At 37.8% G+C, this 19955-nt stretch overlaps 1 protein-coding gene across 2 annotated transcripts; it reads right to left on the bottom strand.

The window, feature by feature from the left end:
* Window positions 1-1057: 1057 nt before the first annotated feature.
* On the bottom strand, window positions 1058-19712 carry LOC129281824 (uncharacterized). Of its 2 annotated transcripts, XM_064113023.1 has the most exons (4): window positions 19521-19686; window positions 12190-12291; window positions 3871-11348; window positions 1058-2277 (listed from the first exon to the last, which is right to left on the bottom strand). In XM_064113023.1, the coding sequence occupies exon 3, from the start codon at window positions 11325-11327 to the stop codon at window positions 3894-3896; it is 7434 nt and encodes a 2477-aa protein (XP_063969093.1). In that variant the 5' UTR covers window positions 11328-11348; window positions 12190-12291; window positions 19521-19686; the 3' UTR covers window positions 1058-2277; window positions 3871-3893. The 2 variants fall into 2 exon arrangements, with proteins under 2 accessions (XP_063969093.1, XP_063969092.1); XM_064113022.1 differs by lacking the exon at window positions 12190-12291 and having other exon boundaries at window positions 19521-19712.
* Window positions 19713-19955: the final 243 nt, after the last annotated feature.

The following is a 19955-nucleotide window of genomic DNA, read 5'->3' as shown; positions in this document are numbered from 1 at the left end:
CCAATACTTCCTTTCGAAATCCCCTAAAGGGGAAGTTCACCCACAAAATATCTTTGTATTTCTAGCAGAAAATAAAGCATTGTCCCGGAAGATGAAAATTGGCTATTAGAATACAAATTGGCCTCTAATGTAAGCATATTCATATTTGCTCACTATGAAAAATATGTAATTTTGTAATAAAAAAAAAAATTCAATAACCTATACAATATGAACAAGTTTCTATCATACACCTCTTGTAGCCTGGAATAAAGACCAACTTAAATATCCCGCAATTGTTTTTCCATAATCCCATATGATCCTTTTCCATTTCCTGTATATTTTCCCGCCTATACTCTTTACAAATTCACCTTAAATGGGCAATTATCCATTTCATCTCATTTTAAATTTTCTTATGACACACATGTACGAGGAGATGGCATTATTCATTAATACTAAGTTCTGTATGGTGCCATGAAAACACTGTATCATGAAATAAATTTCATTTTAGCATTGGAAACATGAATTTGTCTGATTAACTCAATGTGTATTTGTGTCAATACAAACAGATGTTACTGTGGATTCAAAATGCATTCAAAAGATAATGACTGAGTGATTTGGGCTCCGTAACACAAAGAAATAGTGATCAATCGCTAAATGAAATGACCAATCAATATCAATATCAGCTCAGAAAAATTCCATGATAAACCAAGAGAATGGAAGAATACAATTCATGCAATGGAGCATGCTTTATTAACAATAAAATGCAGCAGTATGGAAGGAAGTATCATTTCAGGAGCTCAAGTGGCTCTTGAAAACCAGATAATGTTGTAAATATAGCTCATGAATAATATAGAACCTCAAAGCCACGATGGAACTACATGTATATTGAGCACAATTATACCATGGTCACATTTGCTCTACGGCGGCCGTACGGCGAGTCGAAAACAGCCGTTTTGTTCATTTTTACTAAAATCATCTATATGTAGCTGGTACAAATAAATGTAAAACGGCTGTTTTCGACTCGCCGTACGGCCGCCGTAGAACAAATGTGACCAAGGTATTAAAGATAATGATACTGTTTACCTAAACATGGTAAATGCAGTTCATTATTTCATGAAAAGACTTTATAAAAACATTTATACAAATAGAAAATGAAACTGAAAATATTTACCACTGTACCAGTTCCTTGGGTTGACTTTTTAATAGAAAAGGCCTTTCTTATTTTGCAGTTTCCTGAAATAAAGGAAGTTCAGCGCAGTCGTTTTGGATCTCTATTCCTGGACATAGTTTGTTGAAGGTCACACAAGGTTCTCATGACAGTCCTTATACAGTATATCAACATATCAAAGAATTCTGATATATCTTTGACTTCCAGATACTACTACATGTTCACTTATACATTCCCAAGTCTCTAAACACAGTCAGATAACTCCTTACAGGGCCGGTTGTTGATGATACAGAAGGTCACACCACTGACCAGGTACTCCTGATTGTCCTTTATATCAAAAATGTTCTTTAATTCATCTTTGACTTCCAGATACTACATGTTCACTTATACATTCCCAAGTCTCTAAACACAGTCAGATAACTCCTTACAGGGCCGGTTGTTGATGATACAGAAGGTCACACCAGGTTCTCCTGATTGTCCTTTATATCAACAATGTTCTTTAATTCATCTTTGACTTCCAGATACTACATGTTCACTTATACATTCCCAAGTCTCTAAACACAGTCGGATAACTCCTTACAGGGCCAGTTGTTGGGAGAGTTTTATTGATGATACAGATGGTCTCCTCCCTCTCCTTCTCTCCTGTCAACACTGAAGAAAAGCAAGCAAGACACTGGCTTTACCAAATTCATCTCCATCAACAAAGATTTCATTACCCGTGTTGTTGCTCGGTATTCTCATCTGTAAAACAACAAATATCCTGCATAGACCTCCACAATACAGGTTGTTCTTACCTTCATTCCCTATCTACTGCCCATGCAACAGAGAGAGAGAGAGACCACAAAGATGGTAATACCGCAGACTTCTTTGCTACACAAAGTACTCCTGAGGCATTTGGACTTGCTCTCTAGAGCTGGAGAGCAAGTGCCGAGTAGCAACAGAAGTTAACACTGTCCTGAGAGATCATGTAGATTGAGAGATTCTTTGATATTGTTTCAGGCCACCTCTGGGTATTCTCACATCTTTTTTTACTGAAGTATCCAGAAGCAGCCAAAGACTACATACAGGTCCACCTCTAGGAATCGAAGACAAGCTCTTCAGAGTCATTTGAGTTGTTGTGGGTAAATAATCTACAGAATATCAGGAGAGAAACAAGACAGAATTTACAAAAGTCAATATGCTGACAGAGAATAAATTGAACTCATGTGTCTACACAAATTCAAGTAATACAGGTCATATTCATTAATATCCCATTTGCTTTGCTCATCATTAAACATAATTATTAATAGCAAATGAAAAGCTTAGCAAAGAAATAACAATAAACAGGTGTGAAATTTTTGAAAGATTGAGAAAAGTTCTCCCTCCGTTTCACTCTTGTTAGCACTCTATATAACAAATACAATAAAACAAATATAACAAATAAAATATGAAAATAAATGAGGAATCAACAACACAAAAATGTGGCTATTTTTACAAACAAATTCTAGCTTCAAAAACTTAAAGGGATCGTTTAACTTTGTGAGCAGCTGATTTAAAAAATTCTCAAACTGAGTTGAAACGTGCGTATGAGTGCCTGTCTTTGTCCTCGAAAACCCTGAAACGGACCACAATATAGGATGAAAAACTCTAATTTAGATACAAGTAGCAATTTATTAGCCTGATTTTGAGAACCGTCTAGTAGACGGGTTCAGCTTATGACCAGTTTTCTCCAATTGAAAAAGTCTGTTGGCTATTTTGACTGCCTTCTGTTGTGTGTATCTCCTATACATACACTATTAGCTGCACTGTACATTCAGTGTATACCTTGTACACACTGTATGTAGGTCATGCTGTGTTCATCTAGAATTAATGTGTTGTGGTGCACAGATTCCCTGTATACACATAGTCATTGAAACCAACTCCCAATTATTTCAAACTTTGGTTTACATCTCCAAGGTTTTAAAATTGATCCTGTAAATATAATACTTTGAAACTTTTGGGATGGTATTTTTACACTATAAGCCTAATGTTTAGTCCATTTTCAGGAACCAAAAGGAGAATTTTTTTAATCAGAACAAAGTGAAATGATCACTTTAACCATGATACTCTTCATGTAATATTGCTTTATTGATTCCTGTTAAGTTATTGGAGTTAACAATCGATCTCATCTCAAGTATGAAATATATGTGACCAGGCACCGCAAAACCCACAAAAAGTCGCCAAAAATGAAATTTTAGTAGAGGAGATTCTAAGCTTTATAATGATATATAACTCATGCACAATGATTGATCCTAACCCACACAAGTAAGAGGAGAATTTTCATGGAACACTTTTGAGAAAAGGGGGATCAAATATTACTAGTCTATTGAAGAGCACTTACTCTTCCACTATTGTGTATTGTAGACAAAAGAAGAAGTCAATAGAATTTTGATAAAAAGATTTATCAGCTTTCCCCCAAAGTTCACACACTAATAAGGTACATCTTGTCCATTAGTTTGAACAAGTATCAATATTAAAAGTAACTTTTTGTGGGTTTTGTGGTGCAGGGTCACATTTATGAAACGGGCCACAAGGGCCTGTTTCATAAAGGACTTGCAACTGTTGAAACTTTGCCATTATGGCAGCTACCATGGAAACCTTGATTATGATTGGCTGCTGAGGCCTGTTACTATGGTAGTTGCCATTATGGCAAAGTTACAACAGTTGCAAGTCCTTTATGAAACGGGCCCCTGATCTATGCTTACCTCATATTGTCTCTTGATTCTCTCTATGATCCTACATTACTTGGAAGACTTTCAGCATTAGATGTACATGTAGGTGGTAATGATTCTTGGTTCCCAACTTTGGCACTCTCTTTGGCACTTTTCTTAATAAGACAGCTCTCCTCATACTCATTGTACATCTTATTCAAGTTATTTTTATTCATCCTTGGAGATGACAGTTCCAGCTTTGAGGATTCTGGTTTCGGACTCTTATTTGTTCCCTCTGACTGGAACTTTGCCAGGAAATGCCGCTTCTTGGAATACCTGGGAGATTTCACTTCAGGTTTTCCTACATTAGTGTCGCCTTGACTTGTCTGCTCATCTGAAGATGATGGTGTGCGTTGTACTTTATTTCGTTTCGAGTTCTTTTCCGCTTCACTCTTGAGAAGTGTTTGTAGATCAGAACCTGATTCTGGAGACATCAGTGTCCTGGAGGCAAATCTCTGTACTCTGGAGATGTAGAACATTGGTTGGGATAGGTGCGTTGGTGTGGTAGCAGGTTGAGAGCAATTTACAAACCCAGATGGAGTGGCTTGGTCACATGACACCTCAGAGACAAGTGGATGTTCTAGAGGCATTTCCTGTGGAGTGCCAGTCATATTAACAGAGCCACTATCTGCCTTACAGAAACCAATTGGTAGGACCTGACTTGGTTGAGCATTTTGGTCACCACCTACTAGCCTATGGTCTCTGTTTGGTGGAATATCAATAAGGCTGAATGATCTTGTTTCATTGACATCACAATAAAATGGAATATCTACAAGTTCTTGGTTTTCTTCATGAGAACTGATAAGCCTTCTGACTGGTTCTGGCGGATTTCTGAAGGCTGAAGATGGACTAGGTTCAGGAAGGTTATCATGATAGGCCACAAGATAGTGTGTAGGCAAACGGATCTCTGAAAATGCTTCAGGCATACTCTGAACCTCGGTTACAGGGGTGCTAGGGCCAAACTCTGGACATGATAGAACTTCAGGTGAAGTCTCTGCATTCTGAATTCTTTGTTCTGCATCTTTGTGATCTTCACCTTCAGGCCTGGTGGTGTCTGGTGAAATGTCACTTCCTGACCACTGCCTACTTCTTGGGGTAATTCTATTGATGCGCTCGTCTAGCCTTCTTGACTGTCTCCTTTCCAAAGCTGTCATTGCATCAACTCTGTCTTGAAGACTCCTAATTTTTTTCTTGATCAGTTCTCTAACAGCCATCAGCATTCCTGAGTTCTTCATCAAAGACAACCAATTCATAACCTTCAATTCAATTGCTGGAGTAATTCTAGGAATACCGGTTATATTGGGGACAAACTCGGCCATCATTGCCTCCTCCTGTTCAGGTGGTATCAACTTCCCAAGGGCTTCTGCATGAACTCGGATGTCTGCCATCAAGATCTCATACTTCCTCCTATGCAGGTACATCTCACGTCTGTCATATGAGATCCTACTACTCACTTGTGTCATAATGCACTCTAAAGCATCATATGCTGCCATCTGGAGCTTCAATAAAGGAGCAACCTGTAATTGGGATGATGCTTTCCTAACCTCTCTTGAGCTCTTTTCCACAGCAAGCATTTTTGCTTTAATCTCTGACAGGTCAACATGGATATCTTGCCAGGGAGTAATATCCTTATAACCAAGTTCTGTCATAGACATGGTAGGAGTGTTCTTCACTTCTTTTGTAATGTCAATGACATAGCGGCCCCTTTCCCTCCACGGAGTAAAGACAGGTGTACGGCCATGTAAGAACCCCCTTCCTCTTCCTCTGTAAGTACTGATGATTCTTTGGTTTCCATAAGGCTTTCCTAAGTTCCCTGGGTATATATATTTCCTGTAATCAAATCTCTGGAATGGGGTACGAGATCGAATGCTAGACCTGGGTCTTAGAGGCCCACTCCTTATTGATCTCCAGTCAGAAGCTTTTGAAAATCGAGAGAAGTGTCCGTATCGCTTCAATTTGCTTCTTGCTTCATGAACACGCTCCCTGTCACTGTCAATATCACTTTCTGAATCTGAAGAATATTTCCTTTTGTGTCTTGGTTTCTCCTTGTCATGTCCAGTGTGTCTGCATTTCTTGTGCCTCTCAGGTGTCCTATCACTTAGCTTTCTCTTCTGAGGAGAGTGTTTACGAGATTCATGTCTGTCATCGTAATCATACTGCTTTGAATCTGGACTTTTCCTTTTCTTCTTCCCGCCTGAATGACTGCTTTCAGGAGTGAAAGATTCTCTTGGGGTATCTATCCTCTCATCTTCACTTCCTCTCCTAGTGTTCGAATGATCTACTGAAGTAGTACCCACTGGACTGCACTTTGTAATTTTACTTCGAACTCTGTTTGTTTTACAGTGGCCATGTATTTCCCCTGAACTGTGATAATTTTCTTCTTCGCTTTCAACATCATTCTTGTTAAAATCAAGCCTTGCTTCATTTACAAAGTTTTCAATTGTATTTTGACCTGGTTTATCTGACACCTCACTGAAAGCCTCCTTGTGTTGCCTCTGAAACTTCCCATCAGATGTTTGTTCATCTTTTTTGCCAACTGCTTCAGTATTTATACCTCTCTCTGCAACACTTTCTTTAACTAGTTTCTCATTCTGAGGTAACCTTTTAGATATTCCTTCAAACGTTTCTTCTTTCTTACTTTTCAGCTTCCTTGAACCAGATAAACTCCCATTTGGTTTAGATCGAGTTGCATTGTCTTTGTCTTTTTGCTTGTGCTTTTTTACTTTGCTTCGAGGCCACTTTAATCGCCTGAGTTCCTTACGCCCACACTCGGGATCTGGAGTCACACTTCTCCGTGGATCAATCCTTTGGTGTACAGTGTCCTCGTTCTCAAGCGGAATAGAATGAGGATCAGTTTTATTTGTCCTATCTTTGATAAGTGGACGCCCGTGAAAGTCTTTTGCCTTTTTCTTTGATTTCTTGTTTACAGACTTCTTGTCTTTCTTCTCTTTTCCTTCCGGTGATGCCTTTGCATGTCTTTCTCTGCTGGATGAATGCCTGTCATTAGCCCGTTCAGATGAAGTACTACAAGAACGGCCTTTTTGATAGTCAAGAGGTGATACTTGATGATAAATCTTTCTGTCTTTCTGAAAAGCATCTTGGCTTGGATTTTCATGAGGATCACTACTGAGCTCAACAGCTCGATGGTAATGGGAATCCTGTTCACGCTTCATAGAGGACTCAGTGATCCTCTTCTGATCATCATAAGAGGGCCTTAGGCCCTTGCTAGTGTCTCCTGTCCTTGATTTCTTGGTACCATCTTTCCGCAATAATTTTTCATCATCATCTCTCAAAACAACTGTGAATTCAACCTTCCTGTTGCCAGGATCTTTGTAGGCATTATCATTATGAAAGCGATTTGATGATCCTTCATCCGACACTTCTTTGTAATCTGACTGTCTGTCTCGAATCGTAGATACCTTGGCATGCGGAGGCACTTCTCCAGCAGATGACTGCACTTGAGGTCCTGTGATAGCTTGCAATGCCAATACAAGAGCTGCTCTGTGAGCTGGATTAACAGCAGCATTTATTTGAAGCTGCAGTGCCTGAACAGCTGTCATTTGTTCATTTACCATTGGGTGATTTCCAGTTCCTTGGAAATATCCTCCAGAATTTCTCCTGGAACGCTCGCCATCACTTTTTGTATACATATTTGAGTTGGAACTCTCCTCTCTATACACATGGGTTGGTCTATCTGGATCTTCATATATCTGACCCCTTTCTGTTGGGAAGGAATAGGAGCAATCCTTTCCCTTCTCATTGGGAGATCTTCTTGGACCTTCATATCTGCGTACTTCCTGTGACAGTTGTGGATATGCTTCAACTCTTTCATTGTTAGCATTTTGTTCCATTCCAGGAGGAGAATTTGAGTAGTGAGGACGCGTTTCTTCCCGTGAATGAGTAGTCATACTCCTGTGTGCATAATCCCCATCCTGTTCATACGAATCCCTCCTCGATATCCTTGGATTATTTCTTGGGTACTCTGTGTGATCTGTTCTTCTGATGTCTCTTGCTGTAGATCCTCTTACAAGCAATGGTTCCACTGCTTCTTGGTTGTAATCATCTCCTACATTGTCAAACTCATCTCCCATACTGATATCACTGACATTACTGAGTTCTCTCATGTAGACAGGTTTTGGGCCATTTCTTGGGCTATCAGGGTATCTATTGTTGCCTCTGTTTAAGCTCTGTTGAAAGGCTGATTGATCCCCGTTCCTTGCCTCTTTCATGCCATAATGCAAATGGTTTCTGTTGACATGATAGTTGTTGTTTTCTTCCAAGAATCTCTTGGACATGTGACCTTCAATATCTGACGAGGTGAATATCTTGGTGGTGCTTTGTGTTTCAAAGGGGCCTTGGTCTGAATACTCATCTTCTACGGGTGTACCTGGTGATTTGGATTGTTTCAATGCTTCTTCAAAGATGGCCTTGTTTATGACATCCACCCTGGGGATTTCACAAATATCAACCACATTATCCTTGAACATAGCACTTATCTTTTCTTGAGGTTCAAGTTTATCACCATTTCCAGACTTGGCTAACTTGATGCTTTTAGGGAGAGGAAGAGTATTTCTTTCATCAGAAACTGCTTCTTGTGGGTTTGTCTGTACACATGTGACATTTCCTTTTTCACTTTCAACATTTGACGCGTTGGTTATTTCCATTTTTGAGGTGTTCTGGACAGAGACATTCTCATCTGCGCGATTGGGGCAAGGTACAGCTGTGGGTACATCTAAGCAAGGTAGTGGCAGTGTACATCCTGGCTTTTCTGCATTACCAGAAACTTCAGAAATATTCTTTGGCACTGAGCAGCCAACAGTGGAAACTACTTTTTCTGCTAATCGGCTCTCATGAGTAGCAACACCAACTTGAAACGTAGGTTGCTCAATGCTTAAGGATGGACCCTTTTGAATTTCTTTTGCCTGATTGTGGATAGTAGCTTCATCACTGCTTTCATCAAGGTCTCTACTATGGCTTGAGGTCTGCATGGTGCTTTTGAGTGATGAGAGAGCCTCTTTAAATGACTGCTTGGAACCAAAAGCTGATTTCAATGGACTGTTGGTGTCTTCATGCAGGTATGTTGTCCAATTGGAAACTTGTTCCAATTGAACCTCAAGACTACTCTCCATATTAGACACAGCTGATGAGCAAATTACCTTACTCTCCTGTATCTCAGTGGTTTGGGATTCCTTCATACCATTCTTGACATTTGTTTCTTCATTGGCCAGCACAGTAGAATGGGGTTCCAAGGTTTTACCAATACTTATAGATGGCACCTCTGTCTCAGTTGAGATACCTTCGTTGCTGCTAGGTGCATTATGGGCAGGTGTGGAAATATCCATGTCGACAACTTCAAGATTATCGCCTTCTGTAATTTTCTTTTCAAAGGATGTCACAGTTACCTTTTCACCGGCACTTTCAATATCCTGTTCTGATGCTCTAGCTATAGCAGTTAATGTTCGATGTACAGGCTTACTAGGACTCTCCTTAGCTTTGATAACTTTGTTTGAAGTTTGCATATTTTTCTGTATACACACAGTTATCGGCATATTCTCAGTACTAGCAGCTGGAACCTGTGGACCGCCCAGGTCAATGTCTTTTTGGTGTGGTGTTGGAACTGCCTTAGTTTGATCTGGTCTTGTCTTTCTTGGACTAACCACAGTCCCATACACATAGGAAATTGGGACTGGAGGACGATTGTTTACCTGCACAACAGATTGATGAGTAGATACCTGAGCTGTTTTTCTTGCTGTCGTGTAAACACATCCAGAAGAGGCCACTGGACTTTGTTGTGGCTTTGATCCATTCATGCATGTATGGGCATTATTTGCTACAGTGGTTGGGCTTTGATTGTGAATGCCCATGTTGGTACAACTTCTTTTGGTTTGACCACTGACACCATTAGAAATACGAACCTCAATAGGGGATCCCTTCTTCAGTTCTTCATCTGTTATAGAGCACGGTACTGATGTGCCTAAGTCTTTTGGCTCATCTACAGATGCAGTAGCTGCTTTGGAACTGTTTTCTATTGACAATGGAATGTCCACTTGCTCTTTCTGCTCTTTGGAGTTGGGTGTCTCTTGATCATCTTCAGAAGATGAAACAACAGTCAAGTTAATTTTACCATTATCAATCGAAGGTGTGATTGAAAATTTCAGTACAATGTTTGGAGTGTTGGGAGCAACAGAAATAGTTTGGTTTTTCACATCCTGTTTAGGCTTGGTGACGTTTGTGGATCCATTGACATCGCCTTTTCCAAGTACCTCGGGAGTTGCACTTTGCTTCATTATTGATTGTATTGGTTGATCCTCTTTCACTGCATTCCTATCACACCCAGACCCTTTGGTTGAAGAATTCCCTGTACTCCTCAACCTTTGTTCAGTTGTTTCAACCAAGTCAACAGATGGATTATTCTTCTTGAGGATACCCTTCACAACTATTGGTATCTTATCTGCATCAGGAATAACTGCTGAGGCTACTTCTTCTGCCTTCTTGGATTCAGCTATTCGCTTAAGAGCATTGTGACTTGAGTGATATTCCTTCACTTGGGGCTTATTCTGGTCAGTATTCTGCTCAGGTTTCTTCTTCAAAGTCATCTCCACGACCCCAGTTATTTCCTTGGTGACTGCGTTTCTTTTTACAACCTTGATTGTCTTATCTCCATCTGACTTTTTTCCAACACCCTCCAAACCAGTAACACTACCAGACAAAAGCGAGTCTTCAAAGCTTTTTTTCTTTTTAACTGGATTTCTAATTTTGTCTTGGTTTTCAAGTTTCCTATGGTTTCCAGGTTTGTCTGCTTGTTCTGATTTGCCTGGATTTCCTGACTTAGCTGGACTTCCTGATTTCTCTGAGTTTTCTGCTCCATCTCCTGCTTTGACAGATTGGGACACCACTCCAGCTTTCTTGGCTAGAACGCTGTACGTTCCTTTGCCATACAATAAGCGTGGATCCCTCGGTCTTTCAACACTTGGTGTAACTCCACTCTGCTGTTGATTACTCAAACCTTTTGAAGGCTCATTCTTCATTTGTTTGGATCCATTGAGTGTCTTATCATTGCCAGGTTTCCGTTGAATTGCTCCTCCTGGTTTCTCTACAGATTTCTTTTGCTTTACTTTCTCTGCACGTGACTGATCGATTCTCTTCTTTTGACCAGTTCTTGTTTCCTTAGAGTTGCTCTTCTGTTTCTCAAATTTTGCTTCCTTCTTTGTTGGTTTCTGACTGAATAACTTATGTAGAGATGTAGTGGAATATTTCTTAGCACTTGCCACCTTTGAATGTCCACTCTTACTCTCTCCATTGACAGTTATTTCAAGAGAGCTCAACTTCAAGATTTCATTAAATGACAGGTTTGATGTGGAACGATGTTCGAATTCTCTTTCTAGTGAGGGCAGTTTCCAAGGGTTAAGTCCTTTAAAACGTTCACTCAGTGTAATTCCAGTTCCCGTCATACTTCCTCATTATTTCACACCCTGGGGAAGAAATAAAAAGTAGATAATTAATCAAATTTAAGTTGAACCAGAATGATTATCAAATGTTAACCAGCATCATAAAAGAAAATCAATTTAATAGTCAGATATGATTACATACTGAAGCTTGGTCTGATCCTTAGGAAGAAAATTCTTGTGCTTTTAATAAATATTTAAAGGAATGTATGTTGCTATCTCATTATAAGTCCATCCTGCAGTGGAAAGTTGTCCCCAACTCAATCAATTTCATTCAAATTCAAATTTGTATTTAAATTGATTTCTAACAGAAAGTATTACAAAGATCATTACATAATAGGTTACATTCAATTTAGCATAACTGAGAATTAACAGCTTAACAATGAATACAAACCTGAATCATTATTTACTTTTATTGACAATTATTTGTTACACACATTTTTTTTAAAAGTGGAGATGTAAATGTCTGTAAATAGGGGGGTCCACTGAAAGGAATAGTTTCAATATGAAATGTGAGAAAATACATTCAATTAATGTCAACAATTTTTCAGTAAATACATGAATAGCATATTAAGATGAAGCTCAATGTTCCATTCTTTAATATGGTGCTAAAGTTAAGAAGTACTGTACAATGCAGTTGTTATTTTTTTTTCATTGAATATTTCTGTAAAAATCAGTCAATTTGCAAAGAATTCAATTCTCTTAAAAAGACAATCTGCCCCCCCCCAAAAAAAAAAAGAAGAGAAAGAGAATATCAAGGGATGGTATGATTCTGAAAATCATTCTCTTACAGACATTCATTTTCTTTACCCGGTGAAAACATGAATTCAGTACCGGGTAATTTCCATAGACTTTTACAGAGACTGACCCGATTCCAGTAGGCAAGGGGTTAACCCATTGACTGCAATACTGCCATTGACCTTGTACAGGGACCTCCTGGTTCCGGTGAGTATCGACTTAACTGGGCTAACTGGGAAAACATAATAAGCAAATTTTTTGGCATTGGGCAACTCTTTCCAAACAACACTACAAACAGAAGACTTTAAAGGTCAAGTCCACCCCAGAAAAATGTTAATTTGAATAAATAGAGAAGAAAAAAAATAGGATGAAAAATAAGAAATTTATGACATTTTAAAGTTTCACTTATTTTTCACAAAACAGTGATATGCACAACTCAGTGACATGCAAATGAGATGGTCAAAGATGTCCATCACTCACTATTTCTTTTGTTTTTTATTGTTTGAATTATACAATATTTCATTTTTTACAGATCTGACAATAGGGACCAACTCGACTGAATCATATAGTTTTAAGCAATGCTAGTTCCAACTGTTCATGGAGGAATCAAGCATTGTTTCACTTGACAATGAGGAGAAAATTAGAATATTTCATATTTCATGTAATAGAATACAAAAGAAATAGTGAGTGGATGACGTCATCAGTCTCCTCATTTGCATACCGACCAGGATGTTTGTATAACTGTTTCGTGAAATTAAGCAAAACTTTAAAATGTCATAACTTTCTTATTTTACATCCGATTTTGATGAAGTTTTCAGTGTTATGCTTGTTAAATATTTATCTTTTTATTCAAATCAACTTTTTGCTGGGGTGGACTTGTTCTTAAAAGGTCAACTAGACCAATGAGAACTCCTACACAAACCAAAATATAACCCCCAAAAATGTGAAATTATAATAATGATTGAGAAAGTGAATGTTTTTGTTAACAGAGCTAGGATTGATCAAACTGTAGAGAGAATTCAAACAGATAATCATGCTCTTCAACTTTGATAAATATTACAGTAGATACATGTACCTGCAGTCCTGTGTACAGATTTTATCTTGAAGCAAAGGGAATGATGATTATAAATACCATCGGGATTGCATGTATTTACAAGAAGCTATGCTAACAGACATCATCTTTGCCCTTTACTCCAATATAGATATTTTCACCATATCATCTTCATAAATCACTCACTTATTAGGTACAGAGTACACAGATTGAAGAACACAGATTTGAAACTGAGAATTTTCCAATCATGCAGGGGGTAAATCACAGCAAGTTTTGCAAGCAGACACTCCCACAATATGGCGATCCCAGAAGACTGGCAGCATTCAGTAAAAACACATTGGAATTGGTGACAGGAAACTAATTGCAGCCTACAACTAGAATGAAATCATCAAGCCTGCTTGGCCATGCAAAAACATATGCTGTATTACCCATGGCCGATAGAATGTCTTAAGATGAAAAATCAGATTTTTTAAATGGAGTTTTTTTTAAATAGAATAATATTCTTTTTATGTCTAATACATACTTCATGTACATGTAGGTCTGGAATGCAGTTTGGCACAATATATTGCATAAATCAGGTTGAAGATTTGGTAATGCCAAAGACTATGCCATACGTCTGTATCAAGTTCAACCAAAGACATAAGAAAATAGAGTTGGAAAAAGTCTTTTTTTAGCTGCAACATAAAGTATATTTGTGTGAGCTTTCTAGTTTGCTTCTCTGCAGATGGGCTTACTTTCCGAAGCCATGCAGGTTCCAAAGTCTTTTAATTCCTCACAGCACCTAACAACTCCACTGAAAGCCAAAGGCCACACCAGTTGCACACTATTGTAGTATTCTGCAATAGATCATGAATAGATCTACATTTATTTAGTTTTCACAAATACACTAACATCAAGTGCAGTATGAAATCATTGTTCCGTGGAATGCATGGATATGTATTTCTCTGTGCAAAGTGAAACTACGAGCTTAAAGTATGTAACTCTTTATGAAGCACTGTAGTGTACAAGCAGACATGCATGAAACATTAAAATTGAATTTACGCACACAGCATGTTGAAACCTCATGTAGGAACTGCAAGTTATTCCCGTTTGAAAATTATGTACAAATAGGGTATTGATGAATCATCAATGAAATATATATAGGCCTATAAAACTTGAACATTAAATTTGTAAAATTAGCTCTTTGGTAAAGCACATCCGATCTCACTTCAATAATTATACATCAGTGGCAACTTGCATTCATATACATGTACAATGAATGCAAGGCCATCCAAGGCCATGGACTCCCGATGCTCTCAGAAATGGCTGTGATACCCTTCAAATACATGTCAAATTATTAAAAGGCCAAAAGAAGTGCCTTTTTCCCCCTGTGGCCTTGGTGCCCTGTGGTAATCCAGTGCATGTGTCATCAGATTACTGTATTGTTGATGCCTTTGGTCTCGGGATGCCCCTAAAGTCAGCACCACATTCCTTTTTTTTTCAATCAAGGTGGTTCATGAACTATGAGTCTCTGATTTGATTTCGCGATCAATAAATTATGCAATATGGTCTTTTGACCCCTAGATGACCCTTGACCCCATCATCCTCATGAACACACATGTGGTATTACCCAAGGATCATTTGTGCCAAGTCTGAACATAACTGATGCAGAAATAAAGAAATTTGAACAGTTTGAACAAAAACTTGATCTTTTGTCCCTTAGATGACCTCTGATCCCATCATCCTCAACAACACACTTGGTATACCAAATGATCATTTGAACCAAGTGTGATAAAAATTGAAGAGGAAATAAAGAAATAAAGAACAAGTTAAAAAAAAAGGATGGACATGACCTCTTATCATTTGACCTTATGACCCCTAGATGACCTTTGTCCCATCATCCTCATAGACCCCTATGTGGTATTACCGAAGGAAATACATACCAAGTGTAAGCATAATGGATGCAGAAATATAAGAAATGAGAGCAAGCTGAACAAAAACTTGATATTTTGACCCCTAGATGACCTTTGACCCAATCATCCTCAACAATACACAGGTATTACCCAAGGATGGTTTGAACCAGGAAAGTATTTCCTTTCTACCTCCATGTTTGAACCAAGTGTGATAAAAATTGATTAAAAAATAAAGAAATGAGAGCAAGTTGAACAAAAACTAAAAAAAAAAGGATAACATGACCTCATATTATTTGACCTTTTGACCCCTAAATGACCTTTGACCCCATCATTCTCATGGGCTTGCACATGGTATTACCAAATAATCATGTGTACCAAGTATGAACATAATTGATGCAGAAAAAAAGAAATGAGAGCAAGTTGAACAGACCAACAGACTAAAAACAGACCCAACAGGAAAAGTGATCACTAGGTCTCTGCCAAAGTTCATTCAGGTTCAAATAGTGGGTTTGCCCCTTTGGATTCCTAATTTGGGCACTGAAAACAGTTTATCACGTAAAATTAAGTTTATCAAATAGACATATCATCACTATGCAAGGTCAATGGGTAATCAATTGCATACATTAGGTAAGTTGTAAAATGAAACTTCTAAAAATTAGACCTAAAATGTGAAATCAATATTGTATTCCAGTTTCCATGGTCATTTCAGCCTCTTAAAAAATAATTCCATCGACCAAAAAGTGAGTTTAAATATTAAAGACATTACATAACATTTAAAATTCAATCAAATTTGGCTGTAAAAGAAAAGAAAGATGACATTTTAAACGTTTCTTATTTTCATAAACCAGTAATATCACTGATGATAGGCAAATGAATGAGTTGCTAACACACTCACTCTTTCTTGTCAGTAATATTAAATATAAAAAATATATATTTTTTTTCTTCAAATTTGACATTCAGGAAGCATCTTTACAAGTGGTGGTCACATGGGCAATCCTACATATATTCAAAGAGAATGATGAGGAAAAAAATACAGTACAGTCACTGGCTCTCTCAACTGCATACAAACATGGATGAAAGTTAGTAGTTTTATGAAATAAAAGCAAAACTGAAATATCATAACTTCCTAATATTTAACATCTGATTTTGAGGAAATTTAAATTTTTGTAGTCTTTGTATAATTTTGGTCTTTTGATTGAGATAAACTTTTTGTTGGAATGGCTTCCCCTTTTAATAAAGTTAACATGGCTTGCAGAAGGCAAACTTTAGTCTCAATAGTCGCACAATACAGCAGGTAACAGTTTTGTATGGTATGTTGTAATATCAGAATGGGAATCCCCTTACAATGATGTAATGCCATTCCAAAGTACAAGAGTATTGAATAGCCCCTAACAAATTACATCTGAACAGTGCTTTAGAGCTACTGTTTCATGGCTCAAATGAAGAATATAAAGGAGCGAAGCCACATTTTAATGGGCACTTAAAAAAAGGGACAGCGGTGCTCACTTTAGGGGGTATCCAAGGCCAGTAAAAAAAAAGGCTCCTGTTTTGGCCGTATTGTTGAGGGTTGATGTATAATTCCTGACAAGGTACTACGCAGGTGCGCTGGAATACTTTTATTCTTTTATTACTTAGTTTTGTTTAGATGGGGGGCAAAATCATAATGGGAGCCTAATTGTGTGACAGTATAAGATCCTCGGCGAGAAACCGAAGCGACCGAACGGGTGAGGGCGCGGGAGGGGGATCCCTTAACCAATGTAGGTACTTTTGTTGTAGTATTGACAATTGGAATATCATAACTGTTTAGGATTGACAATATAGCCATTTAAAATACGGCCAAAACACACACATTTGGAAGGGCATCAAGGCCATTTTTTAGGGTGTTGGGAGATCATGGCCTTGGGTTAATTCAAGCCCTGCTGTTTCAACAAAAGCATTAAAAGTGGAATATTACCTTCAATAAGTAATAATAATAAATATAGGATTTGTATAGCACACCTTGCTAGGTGCTCAAGGCGCTCCTACATTTAATGTATATTAATTACCCCGGCTAAGCTAGTCTACCAATTCCGGTGCACACAGCTTTTTATTAAAAGGAAGCGTAGTATGCATTTGATTCCAAATATACTCTTAGAGGTCAAGTTCACCCCAGGAAAATGCTGACTTGAATAAATAGAGAAAAATCAAACTAACATAGTGCTGAAAATTTCATCAAAATCGGAGGTAAAATAAAAAAGTTATTGCATTTTAAAGCTTCGCTTATTTTTCACAAAACAGTGATATGCACAACTAGGTGAGTCAGTTGATGATGTCCATCACTCAACATTTCTTTTGTTTTTTATTGTTCGAATTATACAATATTTCATTTTTTATAGATTTGACAATAAGGACCAACTTGACTGAAACATATAGTATTAAACAATGCTAATTCCACATGTTCAGGGAGGAATTAATCGTTGTATCACTTGACAATGAAGAGAAGATTATAATATTTCATATAAAAAAATACAAAGGAAATAGTGAGTGGATGACGTTATCAGTCTCCTCATTTGCATACCAGCCAGGATGTGCATATAACTGTTTTGTGAAATTAAGCAAAACTTTGAAATGTCATAACTTTCTTATTTTACATCCGATTTTGATGAAATTTTCAGTAGGTGGTTTCAGACCGCCTCGAAGTTCGTCAGTTCCAGGTATTCTCTGATCGGGAAATTGATCGGGGAATTTACCCCGATCAGAAAATACCAGGTATTTTGGTAATGTGAAAGCAAACTACGGTACGCGTAATTTCCCCGAAAGAAAATACCCGCTAAATAGTAGGTACTTTGCGAAATTACGAGAACTTTCGCGGGGATTTTCCAAGGTCGCAGGTATTTTGGCAATGTGAAAGCAATTTACGGGAACTTTTTGCCCAGCGTGTCGTTGGGCGTGGGCGCCGTGGGTGGCTGCTGGGCTAGTGGTTTTGAATCTCGCGTCTTGCCTGCTTATTAGACCATACTGCGCATGCTCCCAACTTCAGGAATTTATCCCGAAGGGTATGTTTCGGGGTGATGTGAATGCAGGAATAATTAATGGGTATTTTTTTGCCTAAAAATGTTCTCGTAATTTAACGGGGATTCTTGTGATCGAGGCGGTTTCACGCCTAGTGTTATGCTTGTTGGATTTTTCTCTTTTTATTCAAATCAACTTTTTGTTGGGGTGGACTTGTCCTTTAAGACACTACTAGGCCTAGAGGACATTGCAGACATGTAATTACATCCTAATTTTTTCCCAAAATTGCAAATATTTGAAATCCCCCAATAATTTTCTTAGTGATTACATTTTGAAAATTGTTAGACTTTTTAAATAATATAAATGCTGTACAAATACAATGACAGTAACCAACATTTATTAAACAAGCATTCTTATCAGGGAAATAAAGCGTAAAGGGAAATCTACATGATGAAAAAAATGAAATAATAAGATAATTAATGTATACAAAAATAGTTAATGCTCAACGAATGTATCAGATAGGAAGCAAAAAAATTTCAGTAGATCAAAAGAAAATGTGGAATCAGAGTAGGATTCATGAGAAGCGGAAAACGGGATTGTTGACAATGTAGTGAATGAGGGGAAGCAGACAATGTCAGTATAGATCCTCTAATATCTGATTGATTGAAATTTACAGTAATAAATACCTCTCCTCTGGAAAATTGATTTCAGTTGAATACCATCGAGGTTTTGAGTATCAAGCTTTTGAACACCGTCACCTCCCCCCCCCCCCCCCGAAAACCCCAACATATTTTGGTTATTTTTTGCCTCGCCATATTGTTGCTAAGTCTGGCAATCTTCAAAGTGCACTAATTTTACAATAACAAATATTACAAACTTCAACTGAAATACTTTGATTTCAGTATTGCTTTTTCTCTTCAAGACAACCTCCTCAATGAGTAGATTCACTACTGAACAGCTCTCAATATATATATACACAATTAATACAGTAAATTTCAAATACATATTTACCTCTTTATTTCACATATCTAGGGCAAACAGAGAATCAAGCACTGACCAAGAGGTTGATATAAAAGATATTGTAAATTTGCCCGTCACTCACAAATAATATTTCGTTGACCTCTCATTCTGTTTGCCCTACAGTTTCAAGTTAATAATTACTCATGCATGAAATTGAAAAATTTTGCACTGTCTTGTGTCTACTATCTTACATAACACTGCATTGCTCTGTGTACTATCACTGTGTACTATCACTGTGTACTATCACTGTGAACTATCACACCAAATAGGTTTTTGTCACATAGTGGCATATATCACTGACAAAAACTTGTTGCACTGTGTAGGCATACTTTATGTACCTTCAAAGTCACCAAAAGCAAATCACACACAAGGTCAATCACAGAACTACCTATCATTAGCAGAGTATAGCTCTGTAAAATCAAAGTGGGCTTCTTGCCTCGATCTTTCCATTACTCTTTCTCTCTCAATAATTATAACACTATTTATGAACATCATAGCTGCACTTACGACAATGTGAATTCCAATTAAGCTGACAGGCTGAGCAAGAGCAATCACATAGAATAGATGAGTAGGTATCAACACTAGCAACCATGTGGCAAGGAAGTAAGCACCAGAATGAACACTGATACGATCAGCACAGCATTTATGGCAGGCACACGTAGTGCCTGTGCTCAGCATAATTCCCTGGCGTGCATGTAAGCACATAATTTAGGGGCATCCCCTCTTACCGCATTCATCTAGTCTCACAGTTCAGACCCAATACCGGTCATGCAAGAATATACCATGGCTGGCTCATCTCCATGACTGGATGAAAGCTTTTTCCCCAAAAATCTCAACAACAAAAATATGTGATTATCCAAAACTACATGACATTGCATCACTGAACAGACAAAGCAAATCATAAAAATCAGTTGAGTTTAAGAAAAAGTCTGAACTTTTTAA

The sequence above is a fragment of the Lytechinus pictus genome, chromosome 18, assembly GCF_037042905.1.
Source record: "Lytechinus pictus isolate F3 Inbred chromosome 18, Lp3.0, whole genome shotgun sequence".
NCBI lineage: Eukaryota > Metazoa > Echinodermata > Echinoidea > Temnopleuroida > Toxopneustidae > Lytechinus > Lytechinus pictus.
Note: the sequence above shows the minus strand (reverse complement) of the source record. Positions and strands in the feature narration are given on the sequence as shown.